Source organism: Sapajus apella, unplaced genomic scaffold (genome assembly GCF_009761245.1).
Source record: "Sapajus apella isolate SASKATOON/1434 unplaced genomic scaffold, GSC_monkey_1.0 scaffold115, whole genome shotgun sequence".
Lineage (NCBI taxonomy): Eukaryota > Metazoa > Chordata > Mammalia > Primates > Cebidae > Sapajus > Sapajus apella.
The window spans coordinates 2,719,505-2,741,329 of NW_022437055.1; the positions used below are offsets into that span (position 1 = coordinate 2,719,505).

Consider the following 21,825-nt stretch of genomic DNA (forward strand, 5'->3'; position numbering starts at 1 on the left):
CAAACTATCCTTCACTTTGGCGTCTTTCTAAATCCAGCCTGCTTCTACCACTCTGCTGCAGCAGGCCAGTGACTCCCCTCATTGCCTGGAGAAATCCTCAAAGGCTCAGTATGGCATGCAAGACCCTCACGTTCCAGCCTGTGCTGCTTTATACCCTCCTGTCCCATCTTTCTTTCTCATCTCATTCCAGCCAACCCCTCTTGACATCCCTCCTAACTCCGGGTCTCCGAAGCCTGCCAGGCACACTCAGGACACCCCGCCTTTTCTCACTCTCTCTCAAAGTCTATCTGAGATGTTCTTACTGCAAATTGCTCCTTAATCTTCAAGAATCAGCCCACAAGGCAAGTTCCTCTGACCTTGTCTTGACTCCTATAGGAAAAATAAATCTCTTCCCTTCTCTGAGCTCCCTGGCATATGGCACATACTGATAATAGCACATACATCACATTGCCTCATAATTATTGCTTAAAAGTCTGTTTCTCAGGCTAGAATGTAAGTTCCACCAGAGGATGAGACCATATCACATTCCTCCCATAAACTCAGCTCATAGCACTGTGCCTCACACACACTTAGAAGCTTGGCAAATGTTAAATGAAGACACTGATCTTCTTGTCCCATTTTTGTCCAGAATCTATAATCTTCCTCACTAAGCAACTACTTACTGTCCAAGGGAAATCACTATTTTTTGGGATAGGTTTCTATTGCTAGGTCACTGCAATTATTCTCTTTAATCAGTTGGACAGCAAAAGGCCCGTAGCTGAGACATTTCTTGAGTTAGACAGCACGGGCTTCATTCTTCATACCATAGCTTCCAGAGGGGCTCAAGTACCCACCACAGTCTCAGTTTGCAACCAAGCCACATGATAAAGCCTGTGTCTGTCTTTTAAATATCCACCCCCTCCATTCACCTCTGTATATTTTGGGACCCAAGCAAAGGACAAAAAACATTCTCAGAGATATCTTGGGGCATGGCATAATGTCTACACATCAGCTGGGATTTTTCTAAGGATAGCCACACATATGTGCCAAAGAGGGACTACAAAAGAAAAAAAAAAACAGGGAAAACTATGTCTGCTAGTATTCCGGCTTCCTATAGCTCCCTCTTAAATGGAGGAACAAGAAACCCCCTAACTGGGGTTAGTTGAAGGGTCAGAGCCTTCAGAAATCCTTCTATTTCTCAATTGTGGGTTTAACATCCACCAGCTTTCAAATTCCAAGAAAAGTTCAGCATGGGCTCTAACCACACCACCTTTCCCTTAACTTCTAACGCTTACAGCAGCTGGTAGGAACTTCAAAATACTAAGTCCAGGGCACTCCCTGGAGCTTACAGCATAAGTAAGAATCTAGTGCCTCAGGAGCTAATTCCTGGAGGGCTTTCTGGGGCATCCAGGAGTCTCTCGTTACTTGGCAGACTGCACAGGCCACTCATATTGAAGCACACATGTAGGGGTAACATTTTGGGGGATAACCTTATGTTAGTTTAAGGGCAGCCTGAAAATGTCTCTAATTATTGTCAAAAGAGTTGAAGGCTGACTTTGGGAGGCCAAGGCAAGCAGATCACCTGAGGTCAGGAGTTCAAGACCAGCCTGGCCAACATGGTGAAACCCTGTCCCTACTAAAAATACAAAAATTAGCGGAGTATGGTGGTGACTGTAATCCCAGCTACTTGGGAGGCTGAGGCAGGGGGATTGCTTGAACCAGGGAGGTGTAGGTTTTAGTGAGCAGAGATCATGCTACTGAACTCCAACTTGGGCGACAGAGCGATATTCTGTCTCAAAAAAAAAAAAAAGTTGGGGACTGAGTCTTGGGGCTTGTAGGATGCTGAGCAAAAAACTTTTACTTCCAATAGCTTTACTACTCATAAAGTTATTCATGACTCATATAGAAAAAGTGGAAGGGACAAGGTAGGAGTTTAGTTACATGAGGGTACAAATTAGTTTGTAGGTACAATGGGGGAATGAGGCAGAGACAAAGAAAAAGCGGAGGAATGGACTGCAGGGAGATAGGTGCGGGATCACCTGAAATTTTAGAAGGGAGAAGTTTGAAGAACAGGAATTATTGCCTCATTAAAGGGGAAATATTTGTTTTAGGAATCCACTGTAAACATTTATCTGATTTGCCTAAGAATGAAGTAGGAATAGGTCTGTGTAAGCTTCAGGATGTACTGGAGAGGAAACCCAGGCATGAACAGCAAATACCCTTTCTTGATTGTATTCTTGTCCCTAGAGTCTTAGAGGATTTAGTTTTAGACTCAAGGCCCTCTGGTCCATATCACAGTGTGCATGTATGGACCATCTATCTATAGTATCCATTTTCCCTGGAAGTGAGTTTAGAAACAACTATTATAAACAAAAACAGGAAGCAAAACAAACAAGGAAATAACAATTTAGTGCTGCAGAGGATGAAGGAAGATGGGGGAGAGAAAATGCACTTCCCACACTACCTAAATGCTATAAATTAAAAAAAGACCAGCAGAAAATGGCAAGGTTGGGATTTTCTAAACAGCCAACACCCAACTGCTTTATTCATTCTATGACTATAATGTCATCAAATATTTATTGAACACTATTAAGTACCACAGATAAGCACTAAGGATGAGAGGTGACTTAGGCAAAGTCCTTACCTTCAAGGAATTCACGGTCTATGGGAGAACACTCATAAATTATAACACCATACCAGGACCATTGAGCTTGGGAGTGGGATAACCTGGCCCATTGGGAACAAAGCATATAAGCATAGGAATATGGCTCTGCGCTGACAAAAGAATTGTTGGGGATCAGTTGCACTTCTGGGTCTCCATTCAAACTATAAGTTTAAGTAGAAAAAGGGTGCAGCTGAGCTTTGCGATTGATTCAGAATACAGCTGCTAAATCTAACTACAGTTCTTTTGGCACTGCTAACCAGGCTGGATTCTGCCTGGTGGTCAAAGGCTGCCAAATTCTGGATTTAAGACATTGCCTTTCCAAACAAAAATAGCTGTAATGAAAATCGCATACGACTTACATAAACTTTAGTAATATAACACACACATTACCTTTAAGAAGGACGCTAGTATTTTGTTACATATGGACCGTCTGACTTAAAATAGTTATTTCTTGCTGTCTTTTATCTTGTTTCCATAAGCTTTATAATTTTAATAGTACCCATCTGACTCTACCCAATGATAAATTTATTTGAAAACTTCTCCAAAAGAAACTTTCTCAACATTTTAATCATTTGAACTTGCCTTTATGAACTTAAGGCACAACTTTCCTGAGTCTTGGTTTCATCAACTGTAAAATGGGGATGATAAACTCCAAAACACCAGCTATTGGTAAAGTTCAAATGAGATTAATATGTGTACAAGCTGGAGTTTAACTGAAAAACTGCCTCTGCTTTACATCTAAATGAGAAATATTATAGCCTTGAAGCTTGACCCCCCAAGATGCTGTAACCTGGAAAAGTGTTAAGACTAGGTGAATCTTTTCCCAGGATAAGAACGGCATGAAGAGGACAATGGGGAAGAGATAAAAGTAGTCTGGCTGTGACAGAGCCCCTTACAGATATTCAATGCTGATTTGGCTCATCAGGCCAGTTTCTCTAAGCTATTACCGTCCTCTGCCCTCTCACCCTGTTATTTACTTGGTTAAACACGTTGACCTAGCAGGATGAAGGGATACCACTCCTTTAGCAGAAAAAAAAGTGGGAGGGTCTGAAATCCTGAGTGTCTTCATTGTAGAAAAATGTTATGTACTGCAAGGACAGCATCTAAGGCAGCATATATAGAGTGTCTGGAGCCCAACCGAAGGCCAATAATTGATTGTAATAAACAATAAGATATTTTCTATATGATACAGGTATATAAAACTATATTCATTTACAAATATTTTTAAAATGCAGTAAATGTATATTTGGACAGAACTGCCCAATTTCAAAGTAAAGGTTGATAATCAGTTTTAAAAATTGAGGTTAAAAAACCTATTCAACAATGTAAAAATATTGAATTGGGCAGCGAATTAAAGTGATTCTCAAAATGTTTCACTGGATAAAACAAAATAATTGTGCTGAATTTCCTTAATTTAACATTTCAAACTTTAACTGTATTGCTTAATATTGTCTGAAATCTCTGCTGGTCATGGTGGCTCAATCCTGTAATACAAGCACTTTGGAAGGCCAAAGCAGGATTGCTTAAGGACAGGAATTTAAGGCCAGCCTGGGCAGCATAGTGAGGCCCCCCCATCATCGCTACAAAAGAATGTAAAAATTAGCTGGGCATGGTGGCACGCATCCGTAAGTCCCAGTTTCTCAGGAGGCTGGGGCAGGAGGATCACTTGGTCCCAGAAGTTCAAGGTTGCAGTGAACTATGATTGTGCCTCTGGACTCCAGCTTGAGTGATAAAGCAAGACTGTCTCCAAAATGTATTGTCTGACATATTTTATACATGGACAATTCCCAGTGAACAAATTTGTGGTTTGGCTATTTTCTGCATGTACATCAAGTAATATACATCATTCTTTTTTACCCATTGTCTATAATTTCTGACTTACTTACAAATTATTCAAATTGATTACATATTATGTTTTAGGGAATATCATTCTCAGTTTTCCCCCCAAATATGCCAGAATGGTAACTGAGGAAACAAGTGAATGAATGTTTAACTTTGTTTAAACATGTACAGCAATACAGATGATCATTTTCATAAAAGGTAATGACTTTCAGCTTTGAGAAATATTTATAAGTTAGCAAATCTAGAACATGAAGCAATACACCAAATAAAGAAACCAACCTCAGTAATACAGATGTCTATTTTATTAAAAAAGTTACAAACAGGTGGACTGCAGGGTTGTCTTACAAAATGACAAGAATGAAATCTATTGGAAAAATTTTACTTTTACAAATCTTCATAGGTAATTGTTCAATGTTTGTACTTGTTATTTGAGATTTTACCTTTCACTGATAAAGTTACAGTACATTAGATCCATGATAATTGGTTACATTATTTTATTTGCAGAGCCCTACTGCAGTGATTTGAACAACTCCTAAACAGATGCCATAGTAAAGACAAGACATATATTGCATTTAGAATTAATTTATTATCCTAATAAGCAACATGCAATCTATTGAGGAAGCTAAAATAACTTTTGGTCCCTTTTCTTAAAATGTGCTGGAGAAACCACCTTGAAAATCACTTTCCCCTGATTCCTGTGATCCTAAGTGAATTCAAGTCAAATTTGCTGCTGAGGTCAATGACAATGAACACTGTAATTGAGAGAGAGAGAGAGAGAGAGAAAAGAGAGAGAGAGAGAGAAGAGAGAGAGAGAGAGAGAGAGAGAGAGAGAGAGAGACAAGAACACAATCTACAGGAAAGAAACACTATAAAAAATCAAAATCTCTAGAAAATTTAAATCATGATGAATTATTTGATTCCTTTAGAATTTCACAAAACTACAAAGCTAGTAACAATGATCCATGATCACTTAACCTACTTTTAAATGAGTGTTTGGTTTTAAGTTTGGTATTAAAGTGCAAACTTAAATTAAGTATTCATTTCAAGCAGTTCATACATAAGGAACAATGTTTCAATTGCCTGTATCTTTATAATCCCACTATAAAATTCAAAATTTAAGAACAAGAGTTCACTTTGAGGGAATTTACTCAGGAATCAAATGCAACACGATTTTAAAAAAGGAAATCAAAGTTTAATCAATTTCTACTCAATAATTAATGGTCATGCTGACCAATAAATCACATGAATGTAGATACCACTTTATTTGAACATCACACACAATATAAATTTAAAATTGCCACACCCTTCCATAAACCATCACTGCATATATTAGAGCTTTCCTTGACAAAGTTATTGAGCTATTATTATAGATCAAAAGCATAGTTTTGGTTTTTTTGTTTTGTTTTATTTTATTTAGAAGCATGTTCAAATGACTAAAGCTGGGCTCCTAAAATCGAGAACTTTGGTGCAGGAGGTGAGCTGCAGTTACTAACTTCTGCAAATGAAAAGCACACAACTAAAACCAAATACAAACCCAACAATAAAATACTGTCAAACTTATACAATTTAAAAATCATTGCTAGAAAAAGCTCTCATTGTCACGATGTTAAAACTGAATCAAAATATTACTCTTCGTAAGTTTCCTTTCTGATTCTATACCTGTGTTACTGTTAAAATGTTCAAGTATTCAGACAAAATGTGCTGATTAGGTAAACAACATGGAAGGCAATGGCTATTAGAAAGCACATTTGCAAAAATAAAAAATAGCCCAGAGACTTGGCGCTATTTTCCCTCCTATTACACAGATTTTGTCTCTACTACGAACATGCTTCTTGAGAAATAACTAAAAAGCAATTGTGATAGTGCAAGAAAACTTTAACAAATATTGCTTTAAGCTATTATACAGAAAGACAAATATTAAGAACTAGAAAGTGTATATGATTTTATTTGAATTCAATTTTACATGTGCAGAAGTCTACTAGATGTCAATTACAAGCCTGACAGGCAAAGATGAGCTATCTCTGTTTAAGTATACAATTAATTTACCATGGATACAATATCCCTTTTCAAAGGCATTGCTAAATAGGTCATAACTAAATTTAGAACTTCACAGAAAGGAAAATGTTACTGCCACAATTCAATGCTATAAATGAGATTAACACATGTGAAAACCTAATGGAATTGAATGTTTAACTCTTCAACTAAATGCTCTGCAGTCAATTTCAAATATCAATTGTAACTTTCAGAACATGTTAATTACAGAAAAAAAAACACACACACATCACAATCTGCACTTGAAGAAAAGGGATATTCCATCCATACAGGTAAAATGTGATCTTTAATTTCTTTTTACAACACTGCCAAACGTAAACAAAGTCTCAAAGTATTAACCAATAATTTTAAAGGAGAAAAATTTTACAAATAGGATGAAGCACTGGTACGAGGTAATATACAGAAGTAACCATTTGTTTAAGGCTCAATTTTTTCTCCATTATAACTTTCTTTTAAAAGGCATTGCGTAGGTAATACTGAGTTTGAGTATTTAATAAATACAAGTCAAGAAACTGATTAAAGAAATCAATTAAAATATTAAAAATTAACCCTTGCATATTAGCCATCAATAAGAACTTAGAAAGCTATAAAAGGACTGACTGATAAAGAACAGATTTTAAACGTATGGTAAACGTGCTAAGCATTCCTGTTAAAGGTCGATGGATCTTGAAGGCCAAAGACCTTATGCACTTAAATAGATGTATGGCAACATGCTGTAATAGAGACAGGTTTACCAAGGCTCAGTTCTGCAACCCAGGTTGTAAAGTTCTCCAAAGCAGCATCTGTGCAAATTTCCTCTGAGTTTTATCTGCAATTAAGATAAACATGTCATAAAAATGTAGAAATATATAGTTTAAAAAAAGAACACTGACAACAGATCTATGTATACATAGAAGTGGTAACAAGAATAACAAACTTCAGTTGAAGTAAGAAGTTAATTTGCCCTCCTCCTGATAAGTCATTTTAAAAAACCCAGAAACACACAAGTGATGCATTAGATACAATGTACTTTGTGTGTGCATGCGTGTAGCTACTCTAGCTTATTTTTATAGTATCATTATGCCTTGTATTTGTATTATACCTATGCAACATTAAAAATGTCCTTACTGGTTTAAATGATCTTATAGTATAAAAGTTGTTGCAAATGCTGCTTCTACTTTGATCTCTTCACATTTTAACTGGAAATGGTATTAGAATCAAATGCATATCAATTATGAGTTAACTGGCAGTATGTTAGACTTTTCCTAAATTTAATTTTTTGAGAGACTAAAATAAGAAAATGTGATTCAGGCTGGGCACAGTGGTTCATGTCTGTAATCCCAGCACTTTGGGAGGCCAAGGTGGGAGGACTGCAGAAAGAAAAGAAAGAGAAGGAAGGAAGTAAGGAAGGGAGGGAGGGAGGGAGGGAGGAAGGGGAAGGAGGGAGGGAGGGAAGGAGGGAGGAAGGGAGGGAGGGAGTGGAAGGAGTGAGGGGAAGGAGGGAGTGAGGGGAAGGAGGGATGGAGGGGAGGGGAGGGGAGGGAAGGGGATTCAATCAAGGTCTAGATATTGAGCACCTACTAGGTACATAGGTTTGGTCAGATGCTAGGTGATAGCAGCAGTTCACATTTCCCACTTGGGTCTGCCCTTTTTTGGGGACATCCTCCCAACCACAGGATCTTCTTTTATGACTGGGATTCCTCAATCCCTGCTCTTATAGCTAATAGATTTCTGCCCTTCCAGCTAATACCAGGGGGAAAAAAAATCTATCATTCAGACAGACAGAGAGTCCTTCAACTGTGCTGAATCACCAAATAGCTTCTAGGGGAGTTATGTTTGTTTTTTAATGCATGAGATTAAAAATGTTATTATAAAGCCAGAAACAAAAGTAGAACAGCCACTGTGAAAGAATGCCAAGGGAAACCAGTTTATAATCATTTAAGGGTTCTACCAATGTTTATAAATGCATAATTTTAATTTCATTTGACAGGTATACTTCTATTAGTGTTCAAAGAGTCTGAGATAATGCTTTATTAGCAGCTATATCATAAAAATGATTACCATTAAAGAACACCGCTCTGCTCATTATTGAAATTCTGCCGCCTAAACACATTAGGAAAAAATAGAACAAAAATCTGCCTCTTTAGAAACTATTACAGAAACATGTTTCCAATTAACAGACATTTTTGCATTAAATTGTTAATTATGACACTGGTTATTTAAACTTGGGCAAGTCCAGTTTCCCCATCACTGAAAAATGGGATAAAAATACTTTCCTCACAGGAATGTTGTAAATTTGTTTTCCTTTCTCAACTATGTTATAAATTTCTAGAAGACCAGGATTGTACTTTTGATATCCAGACTAAGGACCTTTATATATTTTTAGCCTAGCTGAAATTTCTATACATATTTGAACACAACAGTATTCAAATATAGAGTATTCATTATGAATACTTTTTAGTAATTTAGACAAGACTTCCTTCAATTAGTTTGAATTAATGAATTTGCTATAAATTTTGGTCTACATTTTTCAAATCAAATAATTATAAAGAGATTGGGATTTTCAAATATGATTATATCTCTTAAATATTGAAGACCTGTTCAAGCATTCTCTAAAATCAAATTAAGAAAGTAGTTATTATTTGTAGCCAAAATAAACATTAATAATCAAATCATCTTACTAACCATAATCTATATTGAATAAAAGGTGATATATTAATCACCTCCCACCCTCTAAAAACCTGGGTAACATTTGGTCCATTCACATCCACAGGATGACAGTACTCCTGTGAAATCAAGAGATATAGATAAATCCTGAGTTAGACTCAAGAATATTAACATGAGGCATATCTTTAAGGAAACAAAGTATTAATACTAGCTACTTTTCAAGAGAGCAATAAATTATAATTCTGTAAATAAATCCTGAAGCAAAATGCTTGCATTAAACAAATACAAGTCTCTTTCAGATGAGAATTTCAAGTGTAAATGTTCTTGCTCCACAGTGACAGCAAAATTTTCAATATTCTGACACTCTCATTTATGTAAAAAAAATTGCTAAAGGTTTAAAGGCAGCTGGTCAAATCATTACTTTTTAACTTGCAGGATATCACATCAAGCACATTGCAAAGGTATAACTTGCAGCTTTCAAGATAGAACACATGTTATCCTCAACCTCACTCTCAAGTTTCCAGCAAGACACTCAACAAATCTTAACTCTGGAAGCTTCTATTCAAACTCTTACTTAATTGTTTGGTTTTACTTTTTTTTTTTTTTTTTTTTTTTGCTTTTTACCATTGCAGTATTATAGGAAAGTACAAAACAAAACAAGAAATACACAATAGTATGAACCTTTTGCTCAGGAAATTATAAAGTAAATAGTGTCTTCCAAGTGGGGTAAATTGGTATACCAGAATACCAAACACAGAACAAAAGGAACAAAGATCATTTTTTAAGTCAGCCTGAAGAAAAAAGGGGATTCTTGATTCAAGACTAGTACATCATTTCACATGGCAGCAGAACGCCTGAAATGTTAACAAAAGCTCCTGAAAGGTTTAGCAGTTTATGAAATCTTTTTAGCTTAACTGGACTTACCATATTTAAATACAATGGTATTTACTAGTATTCTTTCTCTCTCACAAATATTAGCATGTAATCATAATCACTTTTAATTTTTTTCCAGTTTTAAGCATATGATATTCTTAGGATTTAACCAAAATACTTTTTTTGGAAAATGAATTTCCTTGCATGTTTAATCAGCATTTTATATATAAGTTAAATGTTAGCTATATTAGCAAAACATGAAGATGAAATTATTTTATTAAAATAATTTTAATACATTATTTTAATAATTTTAATAAATCACCAAAATGGTTAAATAATTATATTATTTTAATAATACATTAAATTTGTTAAAATAATTTAAATGTTTTATTAAATAATTAGTTATTTTATTAATAATTTAATAAAACATTAAAATTATTATTTTAATACTAATAATTTTAATCTCAGAGACAGGATCTTGCTCGGTCATCCAGGCTAGAGTGCAGTAGTGCAATCATAGCTTACTGCAATCTGGAACTCCTGGGCTCAAGGGGTCCTCCTGCTCCAGCCTCTTGAACAGCTTAGACTACAGGCACATATCACCATACCCAGCTAATTTTTTTATTTTTATTTTTTGTAGAGTCGGGGTGTCACTACATAGCCCAAGATGGTCTTGAACTCCTGACCTCAAGTGATCCTTCCACCTCAGCCTTCCAAAGTGCTGGGATTACAGGCACGAGCCACTGTATCTGGGTTCAGGCTGTAATTCCTCTGAAAGAGGTTATATTTTTGTTAAATATCTTTTGTTTCTCTATCCTAATGTGTATAATATTCATGAAGCTTATTGGGGTTGGAGTGGGAGGACTAGGTCATTAAATGTGTTCACTGGCACAATTAAACACAGAGAGCAAAAGCTGAACCTATGTCATGGAATCCTTGAATGGAGGTAGAATCACACATGAAGGAAAGCAAGCTCACTAAATGTTTATGGTGGACCCAGGGTAGAAGGGACAGAATTAGCTATTTTTCTTATGTACTAGACATAAAATCTCTTCATGTTTAAATTAATATGAGTTCAATTCTGAGATCTCAAATATTATAACCAAGTCCAGTGATAATAAACAGCAGTATGAGCCCAATGATCCAATTCCAGCTGCTAGCTTTGAATTAGACCAGGTAAGTTAGTACTCCCCTCAACTCTAAATTGCTTTTTCTGAATTTGATATTCCTAAGATTGGCTTATCAAAAGAACTTGGGAATATGTTTTTGATTGGATAAGCTTTTCTAACAGCTGACAGGACTTAAGTTTTTCTTTGTGATATTATCTTCTGAATTGTAGAATTCTACTGAGAAGTAATCCCATGGGGAGAATCTTTTCTGTAGTATGGCTAGAACACTTCCTTGGTGGCAATTCTCCAACTCCATGATGCAATATTTGTTAATTCTACTGATGGTTCATTCTAAGCCAGAGAGGTAATGGAGTAAAATAGAATAGTTCATATGCATTTTATTCTGCAATAAAAGCCTAATCTTGAGGTTAAAAGGAAGCAATTAAAGAGGGAACAGATATACAAAGAGTCATTCTAATCACCAGACACCTCCACATCCAGAGCAGGTCTAACTAAGCAGGCACCTTTCTACTCTCAAGTCTCAAGTCATTAACCCTATGAATTCAGTGAGGAGCTGAGAGAATTAGGGGTAGTAGAAAGGGCAAGGTAGCTTTGTTTTCCCCTTTTACTCCAGGTTTACTGAGGGGCTTTATGGTATATACTACCCCCAAAGCATGCTTCTTCCTCCATTTAACTCCTCTGCTCCACTTTGACTCACCATGTGAACTGGATGACAGATGAGCATTTTAAATAAGCCATTTTCCCCATTCAAAGTGATATGCAAATAGAGCATTGGGAAAAAAGAAGTATCTAACAAAACTGTAACTTGTATAACAGAATTCCACCCCAGTGTTTTACTAATATTATTAATATTTACCTTGTATAGGAAATTTTAAGTATGTGATATGATTTGATTTGAGGATTTTTCTCCTCATATTTGCTAAACCCCCAGCAAATCATATCTAATTAAAACCTAAAAAAAATTAAAAACCATTCTGATTCTACATATTTATTTTTTTCTTAAAAAAAAACTAAAAATGTTCATCAATTCCACTGTATTCAAGAAAAGTAAGTCTAGCTACACCAAAATCACATTCATATATAATTTAGCCTTTCAGTAGCTTTTGTTAGCATCCCAGGCATTCTGCTGCCATGTGAAATGATGTGCTAGTCTTGAACCAAGAATCCCCCTTTTTCTTCAGGCTGACATACATATATAACGAACTGGGGCTGACATAAATAATGATCTTTGTTCTTTCAGTTTGCTTCCTTGTGTTTGGTACTCTTAAGCACCATTTACCTTAGTTGGGAGAACCTGTTCCATAATACAGTGAGAAAAATGGTATAAAATCTTTCAGGAGACCTTCAAACCACAGTGAAGAACACCCTTCCCCCCCACCCCCATTTTCTTTCTTTATCACTTTCATCAATACTGGACTGACATAAAGGAATCCTTGAAAAATCATCTTTAAAACATTCTATCTGCCAAAAAGATATATCAAACTGTCACACTTAAGAGATAACCTTACTGCACTTCCCCCCTTTCTACTAGGGAATCAACAGAATATTTTAGGGTATTATTATGCTCCTTCTTGGCATTCCTTCTATTTGAAAATCAACACTGACACCCACCCCCCCCACACACCAATCCTCTCAAGTCCTACCCATCTTCAAAGCCTGATTCAAATGCTATTGCTCCCAATCTCTCTAACTCAGTGACTCTTAACCAAGGGCAATTTTGTCCCCAGGGGATATTTGGCAATTTCTGGAGATATGCTTGTCATAATGGGGGATGAGGAAGATGCTACTGGCATCTAGTGGGTAAAAGCTAGGGATGCTGCTAAACATCTGACAATGCACGGGATAGCCCCAAACAGCAAAGATTCCAGAATGTTAAGAAACTGTTCTAACTGGAAGTGGTCTGTCCTTTCCCTGGACTCCCACGGGACAGTGATTTACTTATTTTATATATAGTACTATGGATTATTAACAAAACATTGATCCTTCTCAACAAAAATATACCAAAAGAGTGAACTGCCAGTTTATACCAGCACAGAAGAGCTATGATATAGTGAATGAAACCAGAACAGGACTACAATGCTGACCCGGGTAGTTTTCCATTATATTGCTGCCATATAGCAAAAGAAGTCCCTTCAAAGCACTTGATCATAGGCTCCTCAGGTTAGTAAAGAAGTCAGGATGATAGTGTATGAAGAATCTGGCTATGCTTCCAAACTTACACTAAAGTTACTGCCAAATGGAAGGGTAAAAGTTGAGAAAACAATCCTGGGAGCCATGCAGAGAAACAGGTGTTAGGCAAGAGACTAGTGACCCAAATTGAAAGGTATTAAGACATAAATGTGAGGAATTATCAGAAGCAATTCTTAGAGCATTAATAAATTTTCCATCTTGGTTAAAAACAACCAATTAACAACAGTAACAGTGTTTCTGATTTACATCCTATTATTTCTAACTTGGACAAGGTACTCTTCTAAATATTAGGAACAAACATTTCTTAAATCACCTTTACCTGTGAAAGTTTGATCTTCAATCTAGATCTGGACCTGACAAATTTCAAAGTTCCATGGCTATAGGATTCAAAATCCACCATCTATTTTTTTCTTTTTAGGTAAATGGTGAACAAGGACAACCACAAATTTTACTAGTCTCAGATTACAGATTCTCATATATGGTAATCAGTTCAATTTTATTCGATGTCAGAAAAGAAAAACCCTGCATATTGTGCACTTTGTTCTAAAAGATCTTGGACAGGGAGTTTCACTTAATATTTTTAGAAATTCAGCTTATTGGATATTTTATTTCAAGGCTAACACCTTCATTTATATATTCTGGTTATAAAAACAAGCAAAAAACTGCACAGAGAACTTGACCAATTACTGTAAAAATGAATAATTATTGGTATTAATACTTTCCATTTTTAGTATGTTAATTAACAAAAAATGTAAATATAGTTGGCTTGAGATACTAAAAAAAAAATCTATGTACTCATTCCTGTAGGTAACCAAATAGATTAAAAATAATTCAGATACAAAAATTTATTAAATGAAATAAACTCAGAAATAATTCAGAAGAAAATAAGTTCAAAAATAGCTTTAGAAATTATTCACCTGCCAATTTGGCTGAGACAGCTGGTCCTCTACATGTATGAGGCCAATTTTATTCAGTTAACCTCCTATAGCTGTCTACACTAATGATGGCAAGAAAACTAGGAACATTTTGTGGGAGTTGTTAAATTTTTTAAAAAGATGATAAAACTAACACAAAATGAGTATGTACACTTACATCATCTGCCCAGTAAGTGTCAGGTAGAAAAATAGAGCAAAATGGTAAAGATGCAATCACCACACAGAACTCGTTCAAATGTGAAGATGGCTTACAATTTAAGGAGAGAGATTATAGCAGCAAGAACATGGGACTTGATCCATAAGCCTCTCTCCTCCTCAAAAGACTATACTGCAAGCGCGATGCTATCAACCAAACATACGCTGGACTACGGTCTGAACAGTGACTTTATAAAATAACAGATGTGACTAGACATAAGAAAATAAATGAGTTTTCATCATATTCTGGTATGCTAAAGGCTGATGAGTGAAAGCATTTTGAATAAAGCATTGTTGTCATCCTTCATTATCAAAGATGACACTATCTGACAAGAGACCTTGTCTGAAAAGATAAATTAGTGACTGTTAGTCTTTTCTCCAGGGAACATACACAAAGCCAGACCTTTGATTAGGAATCATTGCTGCAATCTGAAATGCCTGTTGCCATTTGCAACACTGCCTCCTAGACTCGAGGTCAGCCTTGGCTCAGGAAGATCAATTTCATTCCTGATACTGTCAGGCTAGTCTGGCATTTGCTGTGGTCTCTCAGTCATTCACAATATTGGTTGTTTTATCTTATTATCTAAGTGTTACTATCTAAGTGAGACTATTTGCTCAATTACAATCTAGACTAAAAGATCATGACATGAATAAAATAATCTTGTTTTAAATGCTTCATAAGTTTTACATAATCTTACTTTTCAAAAAAACTCATTCATGTAAAAAACTTGTAAGTTATTTAACTCAGCAAAAGGCCTGAAGGTTTGTTACCATTCCTATTAATCTTATAATTTATTAAACTATTCAACTTTTTGTGTATGAAACTGTTATTTCTAACACATCACGGACAATTCAACCAGATTCTCATTTGGAACACATATTTATAATGAAGTCAGGGTACCTTGTGGCACTATAATTTGTTATTATCAGAGGTCACTTAAGTCCCTCAAGTGCTAGGTACAGATGAATTTGATTAAATAATTGTATTGTTAATCAAGCACTTGGTGATTAGTAAATTAGTGATTTTAATTGCAGCAATTTGCTTGCTGAGAATACAAAAACAAAGTATAGAAAATACTACAAAACTTCTGAAATTATTACTGAGTGCTATCCTGTGCATTTTGGATGCTAAATCAGAAAAACAGGGAAAAAGTGTATTATGATTTAACTCAAGCCAAAGAAATGTTACCAATAAAGCAGAGAAGGAAGAACAATAACTCACTTAAAATCTTAGTGATGGGAATACAAGCAATTTCTTACCTCCACTTTGCTTATCTGCATTTTAAAAAATTTTCTTCGTTGAATGTTGACTATTTTGTGTGATGGAAAATGTTACTCTAAAAATAAAGAAATTTAAGATAGTGCCATGTGTATAATACTAACCAGCTTTTCATTACACTTGATCAAAAAACAAAACACTACCTGATTCATATAGGGCCATCAACAACTAACCTGCTCGGTATGGCCATGATTGAGGTTATCTTTTTTACTGGACAACGCAAGTTGTACAACACTGATCTTGCTTCTCGGGCAGGGATGAATAGTTCATTTGCCTGACGATCTCAGCAAAAAGTTCATCCACCATTGATTTACTTTTTGCCGATGTCTCCATAAAAGGACAGCCCCATTCTTGAGCCAGAGCTCTGCCTTCTGAAGACATAACCTCTCTTTCTGGTTCCAGATCCACTTTATTTCCTACTAGGATTAGTGGGACTTTTTCATATCTCTTCACTCTGACAATTTGATCTCTCATTGGCTTGATATCCTATTCAAACAATCACAAAGAGAAAGAAAAAAATTATGCCATTTGCATAACCATAACAGAAATATTACAATATTACAAAAAGTCATACCTCAGTGAGTATACAAGGCTGAATCCAAAATGAAATCACATCTAAACAGATAATAAGTCATCATTTTGTCCACTGAAGAATTAGATAATTTCCACAGACCCTGCCTCCTGAGTTAGTCAAGAATATAAAACCTTGACTCATACAATCACTTTTCCCCACCTGAAGTCTATACTGATTAAAAAAGCAAGTTTCTAAATGATTATTCCATTCATACATAAGGATGTTTGGCCATCTCCCTAAACCTGCCTATAGTCAAGAATATAAAACCTTGACTCATACAATCACTTTTCCCCACCTGAAGTCTATACTGATTAAAAAAGCAAGTTTCTAAATGATTATTTCATTCATACATAAGGATGTTTGGCCATCTCCCTAAACCTGCCTGCTTGTCATCAGTCCTTATAACACCTGTTATCCTAGCACAGGATTGCTGCATCTATGCATTCCCAGCCATGCAGCAAGAGGGCTTGAAAGAAAGTGTTTTAAGTAGGAACAAAAACCACTTTGTAATACCTAGAAGAAAAGAGTTACAACCAGATGGATACACTTAAATGTTTCATTTTAAATTGAGTGGTATGCATTTATTGCAGTAAAATCAAACACCTTAAAATACATTAAATTCACTAGAAACTACTGTTAACAGTGAGCAACTCTTGGGAAGGACAGTGCAAGGGATGTCTGGATGGGAAGAAGTAAAAAAACAAAAATTTTAACCTGTGTTTGTTTTTACTACTTGATTGTTTCCCCATGTGTATTACTTTTTCCAAGTAGTTACAAAGAATTACAAAAGATAAGAGCCTTAGCGATTCTCCAGTAGCATCAATTTTGGGAGGTGGGGGCAAGTAGTGATTTAAGACAATATTATAGATTTAATTCTAAAAATTGACATTTTTTTGTAATATTTCCCAATTTAAAAAGTTTGCCTTAAATAGCAAATGTATGCTTAATTCGAAGTCATAGTAAGCACAGAATATTCACACGTGGGTCGATGGAAAAGCAAGGGACTGTGAAAATCTATAAAAATATAGTTATTTGATATTTGCATCAATTTGGTTTGATCATGTATCAACTCAGTCTTCTAGGTTATGCTTATTTCCCATCGTCTTTATGGAAACATAAGTCCAGCTGAAAATTAAAACTTATAGCCTTTGGGCTCAAAAGAATTTACATCGCCACCAAAATAATGGCACAGTTTTTCACTCCCAATTCATGTCTATAACAGAAATGGATACAATAGAAATTGTATGAACCACTTTTCAAAAGACTCTCCGCCTCCAGAAAGAAAGATGATAGAATAACAAATCTGAGGATCCTTTAGGGAAAAAATGCCTGTCAAACAGCACCTTCAGTACTTTGGTACTTTCTGGGGGAAAACGCTCTTATGATACTATTGTTTGGGAGTTCACACCTACATAAAATGAACGTTAGTTTGGTCTCAATAGATTTGATTTATTTCCCCAGAATTTATCATTTTAAAACAAAATACCTGAAGTTATTCTATCAAGATACTGGGAAAGTTCACTATAGTACTTTAATTTAAAATACTAAAGAAAGTGGAATTAGCACATTGTATTGGGTAAAGCACTTAAGGTCTCTTAAGTAAGCAACATTAAGTGCATACCTTTAAATGCAGAAAAAATATATCCATTTCCTAAATCAATGGAGGTCAATATAATGAGTCAATATGAGGTTATTTATTTTCAAGGAATAAATAGAAACATGTATTGCATCTCCTAAAATAACGTCAAACCTTCGGTCTGTTTCCCAGTGAAGGACAGGACAGATTTTCTGAGATTGGACTACATCCAGTTTGGCCACCCAGCCGGGAGTAAGAAATCTGCACTTGTTCAGTGTTGCCAGACTCAAATATTTTCTGTAAATACAGGCAATGTTACCAGAAACAATTTGGATCAACTGCAGAAAAGGACTCATTCCTGATTTTTGTTGGTTATTAATTCTAGGTACTAGTCCTTTCTATTAGTAACTTTCCTTCCCACTACACGCCCCAAGTAATTAAGTAAAATGCCTAGAAGGCAGGTCTTGAGTTCTTCGTTTTGCAACACTAAGATTTATGAATCTAGTTGAGAAACTTGAGACAGAAGGGGAGGGCGGCGGGAGGGGGTGTTGGGGGTGGGAGGGGAATGTGTGGGTGGAGCAGACACAGAGGACTTATCTGTGCAACAGATAATCGGCTCCAAATAATTTTTTCAAAGTGCTCTATTTACCCGAGATTATCTGTTAGATGTTTTGTTGAGTAAGTTAATCAATACTTGTTGAATTGAGCAAGCAACTTCAGAAGGTTATATTCTGGGCTAAACATACACAGACAGACCTATTCCTTTTTCACTTTTCTTTCACTTAAAAATAGCTTTAAAATATTTGTTGACGCTTGTTTTACTACGCTCTGCAAAAACAACCCGATAGTCTTCCATGCCAGGAGTAACCTCAAAAATGCGTCATGTCTAACTTTCAAAAGCAAACCATAGTCATTAATGCACGGTTCAAGCAACTCAAGTCTATTTCGATTACCACACCCCCGTCTAACAAATTACAAGACTTGGTTTGGTTACCTGAAAAGACTGTTGATTAACCAGGCTATAAACCAGGATGAAACCTTGGCCGTTTTTGATGTAGAGATCTCTCATAGAGGCAAACTGCTCAGTTCCTGCGGTGTCCAGAATTTCCAGCACGGAGGGGGAAGAGTCCACTTCGATCTCTTTGCGGTAGAAATCTTCAATGGTGGGGTCATATTTCTCAATGAAAGTCCCAGTGACAAACTGCACAGTAAGGGCAGATTTGCCAACCCCTCCGCTCCCTAACACAACTACCTTGTATTCCCTCATGAGTCTCACCTTCACCAACTCCTACTAGAGTGGGGGAAAAGATCACCCCGCTAGCTGCGGCGCGGCTAGACGAGGCGGAAGGTAGGCGGAAATCTGCGAACTGGGGAGGAGAGTGCAGAGGAGCAGAGGGCCCAACCGGGGAAGAAGAGGAAGTTACAGGAGGGGGAGGGGAAAGAGCGTAGACTCTGGGTGGGTGGGGAAGGGATGGCAATGCCCTTCCTATAGGAACCGCAGCCCGAGCAGGGGGCGTGGGGGAGGAGGGCGAGCCTGGGAAAAGTCCGGCGAGGGTAGAGAGGAGGCGCGTGCCCCCGGGAGGGAAAGGGTGTGGGCCGCGGCGAGGGGACCCCGCGGCGAGGCGGACGTCCGAGGAGCCTGCCGCCCGGGGCTGCCAGGTACTCCTCCCCCGCCCTTCACACAAAGGGGCCCAGGGACCCCGCTTCCTGCTCGCGCCGCGGAGCCGGCCCAGGCCTGCGGGCTCCCTTCCAGTCACCGCTGCCTGGGCAGGTTTCTGGGTCCCGGCTCCCGCGGGGGTCGTCCGGCCTGTGAAGGAGACAGGGACGCACATTACCCGGCTGACCTCCGCCCTGAACCAGCGGCGCTGGCCGCCGTCTCCCCCAGTTCCCACCCGGATCAGGCTGCCTCCGCCACCGCCGCTTACCCCGCCGTCCGCACCCGCCCGGCCGCCGGGGAGGCTCTGTCACGCCAAGGCCATGGCCACCCGTTGGCTCCTCTGTCTCTCCGCTGCCCCAGCGCAGCTGCTTGCGCCGGGGAAAGGGGCGGGGGCCGTCCGGCGGCGGTGGCAGCCGCAGGGACTCCAGGCGAACCCACCTCTTTTTTTTTCCTCTCCCACCCCCCACCCCCCCAGCACACACCCGGAAGGGTTTCCCTGACACACTGGCTGAGGTGCCCCAGTTCCCCGAGACTGGACGGGATCACTTCCGGTGGGGAAAGTCCCACCTCTCCAGGGCGAGCCGGGTGGCGCTGGGGCCGCGCCCTGCTGAGCGAGCGAGCTGGCAGGGGAAGGTTTCGGGTCGGGACTCCGGCCTCGGGAACCGGCCTCTGGGAACCTGCTGCGTTCGTCCTTTCCCGCCCGCGGCTGCCGCCGACCGTCCCAACCCCAAATCTGTAGAAGCCCCTCCGCCCCGCAGTCTCCCGTCGCCCGGCCGGAGGACTTGAGCCGTTCGCTGGCCGGTGCGGGACTGCCGGCTTATAATCTAGCGACCGGGAGAACGCCAAACATCCCTGAACTAGAAGTTTGAGGGAAAATCAAACAGCCCGTTTGAAAGTTTATTCTCCTTGCTGGTATTTCTTCCACTTGCTATTTTGCTGAGAGATGTATGCAAACTACCCTTAGAATTCGTATGCAGTGTGTTTTACTTGGCCGTGCCTGACAAACACACACGGTACTTTTATCATGTGGTAGATCCGCCTTGACTTCACCAGCGAATATCAAAGTCACTTAAAAAAAAAAAAAATCACGAGGCTCGAAAACAACAGCATTAGAAGCAGACTTTATGGTACTCTACTCAGCTATGTTCTCATTTGATTCCAACCACTGCACGCAGAAAAGGTAACCAATATTCAGAAAAGAGAAGAGTTGATTGGAAACGGTTTAGGCCTAGAGATTAATTTATTTTAATATTTGACTATCTGCATGTATAACAATTTGCTTGGCTGGCTGTTACATGCTGAAGTTTTGTTTTAAAGGCCATCCTTTGTAGCCTTTGAAATTCAAAAGCAAGGAGCAACTCGTGTTCGATTCTAATTTTTAGATAAAATTGTTACTTCCCACTATCTTTTCCTTTGCTAGCTTTCTATTTGCAAACTTTGTGTCAGATCCACAGAGCCCCAGGGCCAGGAGGCTAGGCTGTATTTTAGGTATGTCATTTTCTTGACAATTCAAGCCTGTACACAGAAACATGGGATACTCAGTGGCCAGCCTAGCAAAATTGACTCCAAATTCCCTTACTTGCAAGCCCCAAATGGCCAAACTCTATAAAAAGAGATCCCAGTCCAAATTATTGGAGATTAGAACACAGGTGAATCACAGTAGTGTGAGGTCCCACTGTCCCTCCCTGAGTATTCCCCAATGTCACTTACAGTAGTCAAAGGAGAGTTTAGTTCAGTTTCTCCTTGACCTCAGGCCGGTGCTGTCTCTCCAGCGAAGTCCCCAGCTCTGGCTCCAGCTGGCCTGGGCTCTGCCTCATATCAGAGGCACTGCCCTCTGCTGGAAGAGGTTTGGTCTGTGAGTTATGCGTTTCCCCACAGGTCACTGCTCCTTTCACACTTGCTGTTGCCTGATTTGGAGCTCTGCTGCTCATCTCCCTGTCTAGCTGTCTCCAGACTGTCTGGTGGGATTCACAGTCCTCCACCAGCCGTGCTTGTAACTGAGTCTGGAAATTCCTCTTCTGTCCAGCCAGTGTTGAGCAATCATGGCAAATATCTGCTCATTACTAAACTGTCAAAACAAGGAGATTTTCAGGTCATCCTACCTGTTGGCAATCCCTAATATCTCTGAATGTGTTGGTCATGCTTAGGACAGAGTTATTTGTTTCTCCACGCAATGAAACATACTCCTTCCCTGTGGGGTCACTCTCATAAACTATAGGGTGAACAAATATC

At 38.2% G+C, this 21,825-nt stretch overlaps 1 protein-coding gene across 4 annotated transcripts; it reads right to left on the bottom strand.

Moving 5' to 3' along the window:
• Positions 1–4,766: 4,766 nt before the first annotated feature.
• On the bottom strand, positions 4,767–21,368 carry RAP2C (RAP2C, member of RAS oncogene family). 4 transcript variants are annotated; one of them, XR_004263447.1, is made up of 6 exons: positions 19,862–20,067; positions 19,213–19,743; positions 18,931–19,091; positions 15,960–16,272; positions 9,203–9,303; positions 4,767–7,346 (listed from the first exon to the last, which is right to left on the bottom strand). XR_004263447.1 is itself a non-coding variant. In XM_032260213.1 (5 exons), the coding sequence occupies exons 3-4, from the start codon at positions 19,003–19,005 to the stop codon at positions 15,994–15,996; spliced, it is 354 nt and encodes a 117-aa protein (XP_032116104.1). In that variant the 5' UTR covers positions 19,006–19,091; positions 19,213–19,743; positions 19,862–20,063; the 3' UTR covers positions 4,767–7,346; positions 15,960–15,993. The 4 variants fall into 4 exon arrangements, 3 of the variants coding, with proteins under 3 accessions (XP_032116104.1, XP_032116105.1, XP_032116106.1); XM_032260213.1 differs by lacking the exon at positions 9,203–9,303 and having other exon boundaries at positions 19,862–20,063; XM_032260214.1 differs by lacking the exons at positions 9,203–9,303; positions 19,862–20,067 and adding an exon at positions 21,304–21,368 and having other exon boundaries at positions 18,931–19,743.
• Positions 21,369–21,825: the final 457 nt, after the last annotated feature.